The 17676-nt window shown below is 47.7% G+C and overlaps 1 protein-coding gene across 2 annotated transcripts in view; it reads left to right on the forward strand.

Moving 5' to 3' along the window:
- Positions 1-17676, forward strand: part of SFXN5 (sideroflexin 5) — a 207510-nt gene that overhangs the window by 42894 nt on the left and 146940 nt on the right. The window contains exon 3 of one of the 2 annotated variants that reach the window (XM_036751116.1): positions 4608-4685. In XM_036751116.1, the coding sequence (XP_036607011.1) occupies positions 4608-4685 (78 nt within the window). Of the gene's footprint in view, positions 1-4607; positions 4686-7373; positions 7399-17676 lie in introns of those variants that run through there. The other variant, XM_036751117.1, reaches the window with a different exon arrangement.

Below are 17676 nucleotides of genomic sequence, written 5' to 3' on the forward strand. Positions count from 1 at the left end.
GACTTTGAGTTGAAGAGTGTGGAGTGTTATCTGTTGACTGAGAGGTCATTGACTTATCCAGGGTCTCACATGCCCAGCTTGGAACCAGGGCTATGGCTGAGGTCTGCTGAGGCTGCCTCTGTCTGCTAATGAACGCTATCCCTCATCTGACCAGGCTTTTTGCCCCTAGTGAGAATGAATAGTATGGCTCTCCTTAAAACAGGGAAGACACTACAGGTTTGGTGTTCTTCTCTTTAAAATGACTGGATTATACTAGTCAGCTTCTAAGGCCCCTCCCAGCTTTCTCTAATCCTCTGGTCCTAGGTCTCAAAAAGGTGTCAGGGAGGGGAAGGATGGTGTCAGGAGGTTGGAAGGCTGAGGGGCTGTGTGGGGGAGCCAGGGAAGTGATGATTTCTGAAGGGGAGAGGCCCCTCCACAGCCCTGGCCTCTGCTGAACAGCTTGGGAGGCAAGGGAGTGACTTAAATGGAATTCAATTCTATAGACATTTCATAATTGCTTGGCACATACTCAGTGCTTGATAAATGTCTATAGACTGGCAACTATGGGCCAAGAACTGTACTAAGCATCGAGGAGACAAAGAGAAATTGAAACAGTTGCCCCTGTGGAGCTTACAGTCTACCGAGAGAAAGCACTGTATACACAGACAATTCTATGCATTGTGTATGCAGTGTAAATACAAAGTAATATTGTATTTGGAGGGAGTGAAGGGAAGATTTCTAACAACTGGAAGGGTTAGGGACCCAACTTGGGAAGCTGAGCCTTTAGGAAACCTATGGAGCAATAAGTACATTCTAGGCATGGAGAGGCAATGGTCTAGACACAGAACAAAAAGTCAGCCAGTTTGTCTAAAACAGAGAGTGAGTGGTTTGTAAAGATAGGATGCACCCTGAATGTGGAGGTTCTTAAACCAAACCAGGCTGAGGAGGTTTGTAGTTTATCATGGGGCAGTTGGGAGCCAGTGGCACTTCTTGAGAAAGTCAGTGATGTGGTCAGAGATCTGCTTTAGGAAGATACATTTGGCAGCTGTTTGAATAATGGATTGGAGAAGGGAGAAACTTGAGGCAGGGAGAAGTTCTGTCACAGTGGAAGAACATCTGGGAGGATTTCACTTCATGATTTCACCTAGGGCAAGCCTAGTGCCTAGCACAGCTGTGAATATACAAGACACCCTTGAGAACTCACTGTGGTCTCATGGACATGTTTACCTATGGATATGTTTCCGTTAGGTCTCTTGGACCTTCCCCAACATGGTAAATTCCTTAAGGACGCTTATTGTCTTCCTTGATTCTCTATGCTTTTCTTCCTAGAGAACATGCCAAAGATTTTCTCCTTCCGTCAGACCCCACCCAATCACAGCTGGTATCCTTTAATTTTTAAAAATTTTATTTTTATTGATGGCTTTTATTTTTGCATCACCTTCATTTCTAAATATACCTCTCCCATCCCCTCCCCCAGAGAGACATCTTTTGTTACAAAGTCAAAAAAGGAAAAGGAGGGGGAGAAAAGTGGGGAAAATGCATTTTCTGCAAAGCCAGTTAACAAAGCAGTCATGTCTGACCATACATGCAAAATTCCATGTCCATAGACCCCCATCTCTGCAAACAGGGTGGTGAGAAACATTTTCTCTACTTTTCTCCAGGGCTATTACAATTAATGACCAAGCTTGGCCATCGTGATTACTCAGCCTCTAGCATCCCTGCTCTGGTTCTTTCCATTTCCACTGTTGTAGTCTTGTATATTGTTTCCTTGACTGTGCTCGCTTCACTCTACGTCAGCTCATATAAGTCATCCCATGCTTCTCTGAATTCTTCCTGTTCCTAGTGTAATAAAATTTGAGCTGGAAAAGACCTCCCAGGTCATCAGATCCAGCCTTCTCATAGGTTGGTGTCGGTTCCCTTAGATTTTGGATGCCAGCCATTTGTCAGGAATGTTTAACGCAAATCGTTTTCCCAGCCGTATGTCTTGATTTAGCTCAGTTTTTTAATTTTTGCAAAAGCTTTTACATTGTATGTAATTGTGATGGCCTATTTTGTCTTTTATGATCACTTTTATCCTGTGTTAGGTTACAAATCTCACCCCCACATCTGCCATCTACAGTTGTGAAATTGACTTTCCATATTTTGACCATTTATCCGTTTGGAATTCATGTATGATATGGTAGAAAGTGCCGGTTTGAGAGAAATAATTATTAATAACCAATGATTTGCGGACATCTAGAGTTCCCCCTCCCCCCAACCTTTTCTACAGTCTTGATCTCAAAAGTTCAGTCTCTTGAAGGACATTAATGATAATGAGATTGGACTAACTTTCTTAACAACCTTGTTAATCTTGACTCTACCCAAGTGGGGAAGCCATTGTGTTGTATTCAGGTGTGGGCAGGGATAAATTCTTTGAATAAATTGCCCAAGGCTGGGGGTAACTTAGAAGTAAATGACATAATCAAGGTTCATTTGAATAGGTTCAGCCCCTCATCGTAATATTCATTCTGTCATTAATTGTTAACCAATCAGAGTGGGCCATCTTCAGGACCATGCCTCTTCCAATGGGCATAGGAGCTGTGAGCCCACTGCCATGATTGTCTTTGGCCAGTCAAATGACATGATTTTATTAAAATGCTGACATTATTAATAAAATAATGAAATTACCCAGAAATTATGTCTGTCCAGCTTTTTAATTGCCACAGTTTTAACCAGTTTTCCCAGCAATTTTTATTGAATAAAGAGTTCTTTCCCCAGGAGTTTCTACCCTTGGGTTGATAGAACACTAGATGGGTGTGTGCATTTGTTTCTCAGTCTTCAGCCCAACCAGTTAACAGGAATGCTAGATTTGAAGATGGAGGACCTGCCTTCAGTTCCCCAACTAGTCACTTTTGTGACTTTGGCAATGGATCCCAGTGGCCTTCTCTATGAAAGGACAGGGTGGGACCAGGGTCTTCTCAAGGTTGCCTCCAGCTTTAAATCTAAGACTCTGTTCCTCAGGCACGTTCTGTACTTTCTAGCCCCTATGCATGGGGGTGCTGCAAGCGCGGTATGAGTTAGCAGTGAGATGTGGTGCCCAACACCCCACTGGGCACAGTGAGAAGGGCAGAGCTTCCGGGAGCAGGAAAGGAGAGGCCCGCTGGGCTCTGCCCATCAGATCAGACATAAAAGAATGGCCGTGAGAGGCTGGACAGTATTCAGAGGACGGCAGCTAGGATGCTGCAGGGTTGACTCCAGGCCAAGAAACTGGAGAGAGGAGACTCAGGGGGGCATGATGTCTGTCCTCAGGGCTGTCGTATGGAGGAATGGCTCCAGAGGACAGAACCAGGGGCCGTTGCCCTTGGGCCTGGTATCAGGAAAAAGAGGGAACAGTCTCTTCAGGAAGTGGTGGCTGCATTTCCTTGGGGGTCACCAAGCAGAGCCCCAGTGACTCCTCATTGGGTGCGTTAGGGTGGGGATTCCTCTTGGGTTTGAGTTGGACCACCTGCCCACTGAGGACACTCCCAACTCTCAGAGTCTGTGAGTCTGACCTTAATGCTCTCACTGCCTGAAATGCCTTTTTTCCTAGCCTCCATCATCACTCGTTCAGATCTTAGGACTTCTCTTCTAAAGCAGGGCGGGTGGGGGTGGGGAAGATGACTTCGAAAGTCCCTTCAGCTTGAAACCTCCTCTACGATTGTGTGTGTGTGTGTGTATGTGTGTTAGAAAACCAACTGCAAGTATTTGAAGGTGTCAGTTTCATGTATAGTATTTCTTTGTGCATTTAAATATTTTTATTTAAGTTTATAATAATTTTAAAAAAACAACCATTCCTTGTTTAGAGCTCTTGGTAGTGGGGCAGGGGATCCAGCGCTGGAGCCGGAGTCAGGCAGATCTGAATTCATATCCAGCCTCACACGCAAGTGACCCTGGGCAAGTCGCTTAACTTCTGTCTGCTTCAGTTTCCTCAGTTATAAAAATGGAGATTATGATACCCCCTAACTTCCCAGATTATTGTGCGGATCAAAAGAGATCATATTTGCAAAGCATTTAGCTCAGCGCCTGGCACATAGTAGGCACTTGATAAATATTTGTTTCCTTTCTGTAGCACTTGGTTTACTGTTTTCCTCCATGATTTATCTAGCATCCTATCCCATCTTCCCCACTAGATTGTAACCTCTCTGAGGGCAGGGACTCTGTCTTCTCATTGTTGTATCACGGCAAGGCCCAATACATTGGCTGAGAAGGAGGACCATGAGAATGTGATTTGTTCTGACTCAGTGGAGTACTTTGTATCTATTCTTTCCATGCTTACTCAGCAGGTTCTTAGTATATACTATTTGTTCTCTGTGTTGAAGAATAAGCTTCTAGTTTTATTCATTATGCTAGAACTACCTGTAGCCCTTGCTAAGTTATATGTGTAGGTCTTCATTTTTTTATGGCTATGCGCTGTCTGTGTTATCAGGTGGAATGGAAGCTCTTGGAGGCAGAGGCTATCCTGGGGATCTCCCAGCTCCTGCCCAGGACCCTGCAAGTACAGGGGGAGCTTGAGAAGTGTTTGTTGAAGATGAGAAAGATGAAATCCATTGATCATTGTGCCAGTTTGGAAGCTTCTGACTGCTCCCCTTGTATTTCCCTTCCCCTTCTAGAGCCGCCTTAAAGAAGCCGTACAGCTCTTAGAAGATTACAAGCATGGGACGCTGCCTCCTGGGGTCACCAATGAACAGGTAAGCCTGCAGATCTCCGGCTGGGGAGGATCTGGGGGACAGGGTGGAGGTTGTGGTAGGTGCCAGGGCTGAACCACCCATGGGCACACATCCTCCAAGGCAAATCCCTAAACCTTATTTCAACCCCAAGCCTTTCATTCTTATCCTCATAACTGCTTCTGCTAATTCTGGGAACCCCCAGTATTTGGGGGACCACTGGAAATCCTCCCTTTGCTTCTTACTTCTGCTCCCCATCCTCTGGTCTCAGGTGAGTGACTCATAGACAAGGAAGAAGGAAAGTGACAGACCTGGCTAATGAGGCTCTGGATAATGTGGAGAGAGGCCCCTGACCTCATCCAGGCCACCAGAGCTTGGCCCAGCCCCTTACCCCTTTTCTTTTTTTCCCCTTAAATTCCTTGCGCAGGATGCCTGTTCTTCAGGGATAATATAGATGGAGGGAGGAGAAAGAGGGAAGGGAGGGGGAGAAGAGAGAGACTGAGCTGGAAAAGATGACTTTAATTTTTTTGGAGGTACTATTCCTTGTTAAGTGTCAGTACTAAATAGCCACAGTGTTTCCAAGCTGAGGATGCTTCCATCCTCTTCCTGAACAAATGAAACATTTTCAGTTGTCTTATGGAGACCGATAATTCCCTCAAAGTCATGAATTCTCTTGAATACTGTGCTTCTCCCTTCCCAGAGGGGGAGCTTCCATGTAAAGTTATGGATCCCATCAAAGGGATCATAAGGGGGTGGGCAGCACTGTGTGATGTAACAGTGACCATAGTGGACCCTTCTACAGTGCTTTCAAATGTTCAGAGTGCTGTGTACATGCTGTCCCTTCCAAGCATTGTCACAACCCTACAAAATGGAGATTATGGGTCTACAGATGAGGACACTGAGGTTCAAGGTGGTAAATGACTTGCTCAAGGTCACACAACTAGTAGTGTCAGAGATGAGATACAAACCCAGTTCTTCCTGACCCCAGTCCAGCATTCTTTTGTTTTGATGGCAAGGACGCTGGATTTGGAGTCAGGCATCAGGGAGTCAGCCTATAAGCATTTATTAGGCACCAGGCACCATTAGGTGCTAAGCACTGGGAGGGTGCAAAGAAAGACAAAAGACAACCCCTGCTCTCGAGGAGCTTGCAGCCCCAGCTGTGATAGCAACTGCCTTTGTGACCTTGGCCAGGTCACTTTTAACTCATCCTGACCTCAGTTCCCTCATCTGTAAGAGAAGGGGGCGGGGCCCAGATGATCTCTAAGATTAAATTCTACTCTAAAATTCTGTGACCTCCAAAAGCCCTTGCTATAAGATCATCCCCTATCATTGCTCTGGGGATGGGTTTATGGGGAGGGGTGATGATGGTATGGGTTAATCAGTCCTGCCCCCTCATCCCCTATCATAGGTCCTGGGGGTGGGGTTTATTGGGTGGGGTGGTGATAGTATGGGTTAATCAGTCCTTCCCCCTCAACCAACCCCCTTTTCCATGGTCCTGTTTGGGCTAGAGGTCACCCTCAGCCCAGGTCAGCTCCACATGTAGGTTCATCGTTACTGAGGGACTGGGTGTTTTGGAAACCTGTATTTTGAGTCTTGAAAGGGAACAAAAAGTAATATGTGTGAATATCAGCATGGATGCACATACACACATGCACATGCATGTATGTGTATATATACGTGCACACGTGTGAATGTGTGTATGTATTTGGGGAGGCACTTTTAAAAAAACACATTGTTGTCAGTTTCCTGGCTGCCACCTCCCTTTCCAGCCTTTTTACACATGTCATCTCCTCCTTCCCACCCCCCACACGCCATGTTCCTGCCAACCTGGCTGACTTGCTGTTCCTAACACATGATACTGTATGTTCACACCTTTGCACTGGCCATCTCCCCTGCTTGGAACACACTCTGTCTTCATCTTAGTGTCAAGAAGTCCCAGATTTCCTTCAGAGCTCAGAGCACCCTCCCCCTATAACAAGGCAGTGCAATTTAAACAACTCAGCATATTGGTCTGATGTGAGGGCGTATGCCTTATTCTGCACCTGTAGTCCACCACTTCTGGTAGGAGGCAGGAGACCTACTTTTTGCACTCTCAGTCACCTCAGAAGCCTGGTACACATTTGGAGCCTTAGCTTTTCAGATCTCCATCTCCTCCTGGATGTGTCCCGTTTTGTCCGGCCCAGGCTGTGATACCTGGAGCCTTTGTACTGATGCTTCCTTTCCAGTCCATCTTTTGAACCTCGGCACAAGCCTCAGGGGTTGGGAGGGCAGCTTTTTCCATCTTATCTGTAGAGGAGACAGAGAGTGAGTAACTTGGAACCACAGAATGTCAGAGCTGGAAGGCCCTCAGAGACACCTAGCTCACCATGCTCTCTCAAAAACAATGCTACAGACCAATAAAAGATCTTCCCTCTCACCTGGGACTTTTTGCCTACCCAGTTGGCAGTCTATGGAGTGCATTTGGGTGGTCAAGGAGGAGGGACCTGGAAGTGGGGGGTGGGGGGAAAGAACCCTTTTCGGTTCTTGATTTTGTGAAGTGAGACCCCCTGGGAGTAAAGATTTTACCTACCATGAGACTGTGCCAGCTTCCAGACTAGTGGATGGGAATTGCTGATCCAGGCTAACCCCTTCATTTTACAGATGAGGACAACTGAGGCCCAGATGGTTAAAGTCACTTGGCAAAGTTCACACAGCTAGGGAGGTGCAGATCGTGAACTAGAACCTGGCCTGCTGACAGGTAGTACAAAGCCTCTCTGACTCTACTTCCCCTAAGTAAGTGGCAGGCCAGGTTTGGGGCGAAGGCCCAAGGTCTGGGTCTCCTATTTCTGACGGACATCTTTGAATCCAGGAAAAGCTATGGTGATTCTCTCTAGAGATGAGAGAGAAGGGATGGAGGGGGCATGACTGGCTCATGCATGGCTGGCTCATACCCGCCTTGCTCATCCAGGCTCCTCATCATCAGACTCCTTCATTTTATAGATTCAGGAAATCATTCCCAAGAGCACCAGTGGCCACTCTGTGTTGTGGTGTGTCTGTGTGGCCTGAACGTGTGCCTTCTTCTTGGGGGCCACATGTCAAGGACAGATGATTTTTGCTGGTGTGGGAACTCCTGAGACTCAGCCTTCACCAATGTAGACCATCATGGCGGCCCACACAGAAAGCAAAAGAGACTCTCCTGGCATTCTCTTACATATAGGAGAGACCTCATCTCCCCAGGTGGGCCACGAGGATGTTCCCCAAAACATTCCCCTCTACTCCATCTGGACTTAAACTTCCCAGAATCTTAATTGGTGGAGAGACAGATAAGGTGTTGTATCTTTTCCCCAAATCCACCCTCCAGCCTCTTTGAGCACTAAAATTAACTGGGGGGAGGGGGAGGAGAAGAGAAACAAAAGAGGCTGGGACCCCCATGGGTCATGAACAAGTGGATGATGAAGCCTTTATCAAGAGCCTACCATAGGCCAGGCACTGCTAAGCTCTGGGGATTCATGTCCGAGTAAGTGAGATAGTCTCTGCCCTTGGGGACTGAGGACTGTATTCAAGTTGGGAGTGGGCACTGTATAAAGAGTAGCTGGAGAGGGGACTTCTGCGGCAGTGGCATGGGGTGGGAATGACCAGGGATTGATGTAGATGCCTGGTTCTGAGTGAGGACAGTCAAAAGCTCACCTGTTCGAGCCTAGGGACCCAAGGACAGTGTCCAAGCGGTTCTGGTGGGAGGGATCGAAGGGGACAGGCATAGTAGAGGCATCATGGTCACCCTCTGAGGCCTGTGCACTGGATATAAATGGTGACCTGCCGTTGCGGTCTTGGGCTGGGCCTGTGAAGCTACAGGGCCAGTCCTGCCACACAGATGGCTACTACTGGCATTGTCATTTCTCCTTGGACATTTAGACAGGGCCTCCCAATTTAGGAATGCTAGGGTAATAAATAATAAAACCCATCAGAAATGGAAAAAAATCCCAAGATGTCCTTAAGTCCACCCATGGCCATAACGTGACATTAACTTTCAACTCTCTTTTGCCTGTGTCTAGACCCCAGTGAGAGTTTGTCAGTCTGGGGCCAGTGCACAGGTTAACATTCATTCAGGGATGTTGTTTTTTATGTCATATAGTGGTGTGGCTATGAGATGGAGCAGTAGGCTTGAGGAGGCTCCGCTTCCATCCCCATCTGCCTCCCGGTCCGCTTTCCTACAGCTCTCATCATCAGGAAGTTTTCCTCATATCCAGCTCATCTGTTCTCCCTGCCTCACACTCCTCGTTCTGCCCTGTGAGGCCAAGCAACAAATCTGGGCCTCTTCCCCATGACAGCCTCCCAAGTCCTTGAAGGCAGCTAACATGAGTCCCCTGGGCCTTCTTGTATCCAGGCCAAACATTCCCAATTCCTTCAATACTGTGACATGCTCCAGGACTCTCAGGGACCCAATTTTCTTCTTCTGGGCATTTTCTAGCTTGTGAATGACCTTCCTAGGATGGGGTGCCCAGAACTGGATCCCCATCATCCACACAAGGCCTGACCAGGCAGAAGATAGTGGAACTCTCTCGCTGGTTTAAGGCACATATACCATTAGATAGGCCTGCCCCGCTGATGACTCATATTGAACCTGCTGTCCACTAGAGCCTCCAGAGCTTTTCCAGGCACCCTCCTCTTTAGCTAAGCCTTCCCCACCCTGGCTTTTGAAGTTTGTTTTTTGAACCCAAGTATAGTCCTTGACATTTATCCCAATTCCATTTCATCTTCTTGGAGTCAGCCCATCACTCCAGGCTGCCAAGATCTTTTTGGATCCGGACTTTGCCTCCAGTGTGTTAGCTCTCCTTCCCAGCTTTGGGACATCTGCAGATCGGAGAAGCTGCCACGTCTACCTTCATCCAAGTCACTGATAAGGATGTCGGGCAGCAGAGAGATCTCTGGGGAGCTTCATCACAGGCCTTCCTCCAGAGCGACATCATCAACTCATTAGTGACCATCCTTTGGGTCCATCATTCCCTGGGCTCTGAGTCTGTTGAACTGGATTGTTCTCTGGCCCACAAGGTCAATGGGAGACTTTTTACATGTTGTTACTGGGGGCATCACTTGGGATTTTCTCACCCAGGGCAAAAGTAGTTGGGGAGTGGGGTGACCCAGAGGATAGTCAGGGGATGGGGCTGTGGCTGGGAAGAGGTGGGCAGCCTGTACTCGCTCTCTTTCCTCCTTCTTCCCTCCATGAGCCCATGATTTGGCTTCCTCAACCTTCACCTGGGCCTGCCTTCTCCATGAGAATGCTTGGGGAGGTAGTAGATGGTGAGGTATAGATAGGGTGGTGGTTACTAGACCACCACAGGGAGTGAATGAATGAAAACGTCTTTGTTATACACTTACTGTGTGCCAAGTACTGTGCTAAGCCCCTAAGATACAAATATAGAAGAGTTCCACCTTCTAAGGAGTTAATATTGTAGTTGAAAGCATCACATATAGGGGAGTGGTGGCCAGGGAGGGCATTCTGGTTTGGTTGTAGGAGTGGTGAGTGGGGTCTAGGGCTTGGCACATCCTTTCTGTCCATGGTAGTGGTATTGATTTTTTTACAGTCCCAGAATGGAAAGTGGGGGCAGAGGGAAAGATAACAGTGGAGGAAAGTGAAGCATTCAGGTCCCTGGAGACCCCAGGGTAGAAGTTTCAGAGCTGAGAACGGTAAGTCTTCCAGGGTATGGTCCCTGGTCCAAGAAACAAGGCAATTTATGAGAAAATGGTAGAGGAGTAAAATAAACGAAGCCTACCCTCGGCCCCATGTCAGTGCCTGGGTCAGAGCCCTACCTACCTTGCCCTGGTTGTAGCTCTGGTGTTCATTCACCTCCTCCCCCCTCCCTCCCTTGTTTTCCCCTTTCCTTACCCAACTCTCCCCTTCTTGGTCCCAACTTTCCCCAGACTATCCTTAGCTAATTCATGAACTCTCAACTGACCAATTCATTATTTTCCTCTAGTTCTCTCCTCTCCATGTCCCCCCACCCTTCCTTCTTCTTCTGCTTGGCTGGAATCCGGTCCTCAGTCCAGACTACTCTTGACCAGCCACCAGAACCATTCAGCTTAGCACCCATCATCACAGTCACTTATTTGGACCACCTAGAAAGTGACCTAGTTTCTAGAACTCCAAAGTCTACAGAACCCTTGGCTCACAGTAGCCTCAGGCATGTAAGCATCACAATTCCCATTTTATGGGTGAGACAATTGAGGCTTTGGGAGGTTCTATGACTTTCCCATGGTCACACAACTAGTAAGTGTCAGGAGTGGGGGTCGAACGCAGGTCTCTTGGCTCCTGGCCTCTTTCCATTTGGTGGTGTGGCCTCCCAGCAAGGCAAAAAATGTAGAGACCAAAATAGTGATGGACTGCCATTCCTCTCTGCCAAGAGAGAATAAGGGCAGCGGGCAGACCTTTGTAATTCAAGGTAGATGGAAGATCCCCTTCTCTGTAGCTTGGGCTGGTTTGGACTCCTTTTCAGAGTGAGGATGGGAATGGAGCATTTGGAACATGGAAACTCAGTCTCCCATTCATCCCAGCTTGGCATCCCAATCTTGGTCCAGAGATCTAGAACTGGAAGGGCCTCAGAGCCCACCCCCTTTCCATTTTACAGATGCAGAAACTGAGGCCCAGAGCAGTAAATAACTTGCGCAAGGTCATACAAAGGCTCATAGATCCAAGCAGAAAGAGACCTCCAAGGCCATGTAGTCTAACCCCGCCCCCCCATTTTACAAGTGAGGAAACTGAGCCACTAGGAGCTCCACTTCCTCTTTCCTATACTCCAGGATCTCAACTCAATCAATCAACAAGCATTTATTAAGCACCTACTATGTGCCAGCAGGTAGTATTGGCACAAAGCCTAAAACAGTCCCTCCTCTGTTAGCTGACTGAGGTTCTAGATCACAGTTCTGTGACTGTCCTCACTGCTGATCATAACACAGTGCCCAGTACGTAGTAGGTGCCTAATAAATGTTTAGTGATTGATCGACTCATGTTTGCACAGTGCTGTGGAGTCTACAAAGCTCACTTGAGCCTCCTAGCAACCCCACTTTCTAGTGGAGGACCCTGAGAACTACAGTCTCGGTGACTTATCTAAGGTCTCACACACAGCTAGTAAGTTTCAGAGCTGGAGGTTGATCCCTTGTGTTTCTGACTCCACGATGCCAGGCAGGATGGCTCTTCTCTGCCATTTTTAGGGATCAGCACACGGTATCTCCCATGCCTGGAATGTTTTCCTTCCTCATGTCTGCCTCCCTTCACCACTCAATTAAAGGGATCACAGAAGGTCTGAGTTAAAAGGTAAGTCAGGACTCATGAGCCCCAGCCTCCACCTGCAATGGGAATCCAGTCTATATCATCCCTGCCAAGTGACTATGAGGCCTTTACTTAAATACCTTCTATGACAGGGAATTCACTACAGCACAAGATGAATCCGGAAAGGGCCCCTACAGGTAATCAGGTCTGATGTCCACATTTTGCAGATGAAGACACTGAGGAAGTGAAAAGTGACCTGCTTTACCTAAGGTGATACAGAGTTGGGGTTGGAGTTCAGATCTTCTCTCATTCCAGACCCAGGGTTCCTTTGTCCTGTTCTTCAGGCATTGTTTGGAACCCTTCCACAGGCTGTCTTTGTTCCTAGCTTGGGGCCCCTTTGGAGGAAACAAGTCCTCCATAGTTGTTCTGTTCTGGGGAAAGGAGGATGGTTGGGATTTGGCCTCCAGTGGCCTATTTCCAGCCCCCTGAGGGGTTGGGGGAGGGGCTTCTGTTCCTAGTGTCTGAGATTTGGGGAATGAAACTAGGTCTCCTCCCCTTACCATCCTTGGATCAGTTCAGAAAAGTCCACCCTTTTGTCTTATTGTTTTCCTTGAAGGAACACGTGCCCACAGGTGGAGAGGGGAGTGGGATGGTCACAGGAAAGGAGGTAGGATTCGGCATTCACCTCCCCTCCCTTCTGGTATGTGCTAGCAATGACCGAGGGGCCATCTGGTGACTAGTGGGGAACATGGGCGTGTGTGGCACGAGGCGGCCGCTTGGTCCCTCTGCCCAGAGAACAGATGGCCTCCCCCACCCCCTCCCGGCAGAAGCCTCCTCCCCCCACCTTCCCAGCTCCAGTTAGCAGTACTAATTGGGCTCCATCGGCTGTTGTCGGTCAAACCCCGGATCCTTCCTCTTTGGGCCCTGACCAACCAAGCCATATCGTCCTTCTGGTCCTTGACAGCCACAAGAAGGGAAGGAGCAAATGAGGAAATGGGGCCCAGCACTTTCTGGACTCCTCAGAGATCTGGCCTTCAGGGTCCCCTTTCCCGCAGCCTGTCGGCCTCCTGCAGAAGCCTGGCCCTGCACAATGGTGGGCTAAGAATCTCTCTGAAGAGATCTAGATGGGTCCCAGTCATTGCTTAAAGACTTTGGGGGCCTTCACAGCAAGGAATTCCTCTTGTGACTGGGGTCTTCTGGGTATGACCCTTCCCCCCACCCTGACCCAAATCTAGGAGGAGGGTACTGCTCAGACTTCCCTCAGGCCCTGCCCAGGAGGTGGGAGCTGGGCTCCCTAGACTCAGGCATGGTGGCCCCCTCCTCTCTTCCAGGGAAGGAGGAAATGAGGGCAGGGAACCTGTTTGGGCCCAGCTGAAAATAGCAGAATGTTTTAGCTCTCCCCACACTGGAAGCCTTAAAAATACCTTCTAACCCAAAGTCTTCTGGGGTAGGCAGTAGGTTTGACAGAAGCTTGGAGGCAGGCAGGGAGGGAGTGACTCATCCCCAGTGCAGCTTTTTTTCCAAGGCAGGTGCATCCCTCCTACCCCATGTACCATCCTAAGGCCTCTGTTCTCTGGTCTTCCCCTTGGAGGCCAGCCTGTTCCTAGGCAGAGAAGGGATCACATGCACCCATGTGATCTTAAGAGGCATTGCCTTTTTGACTCTCCCAGCCATACTGGTCTCCTTGCCATTCTCCTTCTATGACGACAAATCTCCCACCTCCTTGCTTTTGTACAGCTTATCCCCCATGCCTGGAATGCTCTTCGTCACCTCTGCTTCCCCTCACGACCCAGTTAAAGGGTGCCCTCCTGATCCCCTGCCCCAGCTGTTAGAGCTTCTCTCTTCCTGTTATATTTGGATATATTTTGCATTGATTTATCTGGGTATGTATTATTTCCCTCCCTTCCACTCTCATTTAATTAATTAATTAAGCTGTTAGCTTCCCAGAATGTCATAGTTGAAAGGGACCTCAGAGGCCATCCATGCCAATCCAAACCTGACTGAGAATCTCTGCTTCAGAATCCCTGACAATCAGTCATCTGGCCCGGCTTGAAGACCACTGGTGGGGCGGGGTGGTGGGGGTGGGAAGCCTTGTCCTCTTGAGGGAGCCCATTCAGCATCAGATGGCTCCAAGCATTAGGAACTCTGCTGGTGTTTGGCATCTATCTGTCTCAGCATTTAAATCTATTGCTCCTGCAGTCAGGGGCTACACAGAACATCTCCTGTCTCCTCCACTCCACTAACACTGCATTCTACCATGACTTCACCCTTTCAGATGTCACCACTAACAATGCATCTTCGGCTACACAGAACATCTCCTCCACTCCACTAACACTGCATTCTACCATGACTTCACCCTTTCAGATGCCACTGCTAACAATGCAACCCATCCAAGTGGGCTCCTCCTGGACACCGCAGCCTGGTTCTCTGCAGGTTTGCCCAAGGCTGCTGCTGTCCCGTAGCTTTGCCAGGGGTTAGATACCAGCAGAGATGCCAGGCAGTTCTCAGACATCCCTCATTTTTTCCCAGTTATTGGTTACTTTGATGCCATCCTTTAACACCATCTCTGCTTCATTTCTTATTTATCATCTGAGACAGTGAATCACGCCCACCAGGCACCTTTCCATTGCCCCTTCACAATTTCATAAGTGAGCTGTTTAAGTAAAGTTACCAACCTCACCCCTCTAGATTCTTTAGGTTAAACATCTTCATTTCCTTCAGTCATCTGGTGACACTAGCCCGAGGCCCTTCATCATCCTCCCCCTGGCCAAGGTCCTTCCTGGGGTACCCAGAACCAAATATGGTCATTAGTGGTATCTTCATCAGGAGGAGTGTTAGTGTATTAAGAAGGCACAAATCTGCAACTAGGAGTCAGTCAATAAACATTTATTGAATAAATAATCATTTATTACTACGTGCTGAGCACTGTGTTAAGTGTTGCTATTGAGAATCAGAAGGGAAACGTGGGCCCAATTGGTTATTTTGCCAGGTTTAGCAAACATCAGTATGATGTGTTAGCAGCCCCTGATGGGGATAATGAAATAGCAGCTGATAGCAATAGGATCCATCAAATCACAATAAAATCTTGACTTGAAAAGAAAAGTGGCAGCTCTGGTCTAGGCTGCTGCATTTCTGGTTGTTGGCCAGAATCTGAAGCTCTAAAGGTAAGATGAGTAGAGCTGTAATGGTGTGCTCCTGGGACTGGGAAAGGCATTAACTTGGAAGAATTTTCTTCTTCCCTGTTTCCCATCAACACCCATCTAACCTGCACCCCATTTCCTCCAGGGGCTTGCTCTTTGCTTTTTGACCAAACGTAATAAATGGATCTAAGCTAATAGATCCTCTTGTATTCATGGGGAGTGTTTAGATTCCTGGCCCCAGTACCCTGCCAGGTAACATACATATTTTAAGAGGGCCCTTCTGGAGACTATATCCTCTGGTCTCTTAAGGAAGTATTTTTTTTTAATTTATCACAGGTGAGGCCCTAAAGTTGTATTTTGTAGACAGCCAGTGCTTCTAGCTATTCATAGGGCCAGATTTGCTGCTCAGAGGCCTTTTTGCCTTTGCCTTATTTTGTTCTACAAAGGGAATAGGTAAGCAGGGAGCACGGGGATCATGCTTTCCAGGTTTACGGAGAAGTTCTGGTGTAGGACAGAGAAGGGATGCCTGGTAACTGAGGGCACAATCTGCTTACGTTTGGGGTGGTGTTTGGGGTGGCAGTTCTGGGGGTCAGACTTCTCCCCTGAAGGTCCTGAGGAATCACCAAAATAAAAGCGAGATGAGTAAGGTGGGTGGGCTTATCAGCCTGTTGGCTAAAGCACCTGCTGAGTTCCAGGAATTGCACTAAGCATTGCAAATGCAAAGAAAGGTAAAAGATAGTCCCTGCCCTCCAGGAGCTCACAATATAATAAAGGAGACCACGTAGAAACCACTATGTGTGAACAAGTCATATTGTTCAGTTGTTTGCGCCAGTGTCCAACCCTTCAGGACCCCATTTTGGAGTTTTCTTGTCAAAGATGCTAGTGTGCTTTGCCATTTCCTTCTCTAGCTCATTTTGCAGATGAGGAAACTGAGGCAAATAGGGCTAAGTGACTTGCCCAGGGTTGCACATCTACTAAATGTCTGAAGCCAGCTTTGAACTCGGGAAGATGAATCTCCCTGACTCTAAGCCCAGCACTCTATCTGCTGTACTACCTAGCTGCCCCTAACAAGCTATGTACAGGATAAATAGGAAATTGATTAACAGAGAGAAGGCACTGGAATTAAGAGGTGTTGGGGAAAGCATCCTGTAGAAGATGGAATTTTAGCTGGGACTTGGAACCAGGGTATGCAGTAGGTAGAGATGAGGGAGAGCATTTCAGGTATTTAGGGACAGCCAGTAAAATCAGTCAACAAGTATTTATTAAAAGGACCCTTCAAGGTTCTCACAATCCAGTGAGGAAGACAAGCAAACAAATGTGTACAAAGAAGCTGTATACCAGATAAAGAGGAAATTGTTTTGAGAGGAAAGGCACTAGAGTTTAGAGGAATTGGGAAAGGCTTCCTATAGAAGGTGGGATTTCAGTTGAGATTTGAAGGAAGCCAGAAAAGCGAGGCAGCAGAAGTGAGTTAGAGAAAATGCCTGGAGCTGAGAGATGAGAATCTTGTTCAAGGAACATCCAGGAGGCCATTGTCACTGGATGGAAGAGTTAATGTCAGGGAGTAAGGTATAAGAAGACTGGAAAGGTAGAAGTGGGCAGGTCACGAAAGGCCTTGAATGCCCAATAGCATTTTGTATTTCATCCTGGAGGTGGTAGGGAATCACTGGAATTTACTGGATATGTATGTAGGGGGATAGGGTTGATGTGAAAATTCCCACTGTTAGGAGATGAGTGCCTTGTTCAAGGAACAGTAGGGAGGCCACTATCCTGGATCACAGAGTATGTGGGGGTGGGGTGTTGGGGTTTGTGTGTAAGGTGTGAGAAGATAAATGGTGTGGGTGGGAGCAGGTTATGAAGGACTTTGCTTAATAGAATTTTATATTTGGTCCTGCAGGTGATAGGATCAGCACCTAGAGTTTATTGGGGAAGGGGTGACCTGGTCAGATTTGTGTTCTAGGAAGATCAATTTGGAAGCTTCATGGAGGCAGCTGGGGAGGGACTTGGGGCAGGGAGACCAATCTGCAGGTAGGCTATTGTAATAGTTTAGATATGAGGTGTTAACGGGTCTGCCTGGAGTGGTAGCGGTGTCAGAGGAGATAAGAGATATAGATTACAAAGGTGAAAATCATTAGGCCTTAGCAACAGGCCTAATTTGGGTCGAGGTGAAGGAGTAATGAATTAAGGATGATACCTGGGTTGTGAGCCTGGGGGACTGGGTGGATGGTGCCAACCTTGAGAGTAATAGGAAGGTTTTTGGGGGAAAATAATGAATTGATTTTTGGATATCTATGGACATTGAGTTCAAGCTGTCTAAATGGATGGTTGGAGATGCTACTGTGGAGGTAAGCAGAGAGGGTTAGGGCAAGGTATGTAGATTTAAGAATAATCAGTATAGAGATAATGAATCCATAGGAGCTGATGAAATCACAAAATAAAACATAGAGAGAAGAGGTCCCAGGACCAAGCTCTGGGACACTCATAGTGGGTGTGACCTGGCTAAAGATCCAGCAAGGGAGACTGAGGAGGACCAGGAGAAGGTGGTGTCAAGAAAAACTAGACCAGGGGTGGGGAACCCGGGGCCTTGAGGCCACGTGTGGTGAATCCAAATGTCATGGAACAAACTTTATAGCAA

Source organism: Trichosurus vulpecula, chromosome 3 (genome assembly GCF_011100635.1).
Source record: "Trichosurus vulpecula isolate mTriVul1 chromosome 3, mTriVul1.pri, whole genome shotgun sequence".
Taxonomy (NCBI): Eukaryota; Metazoa; Chordata; class Mammalia; order Diprotodontia; family Phalangeridae; genus Trichosurus; species Trichosurus vulpecula.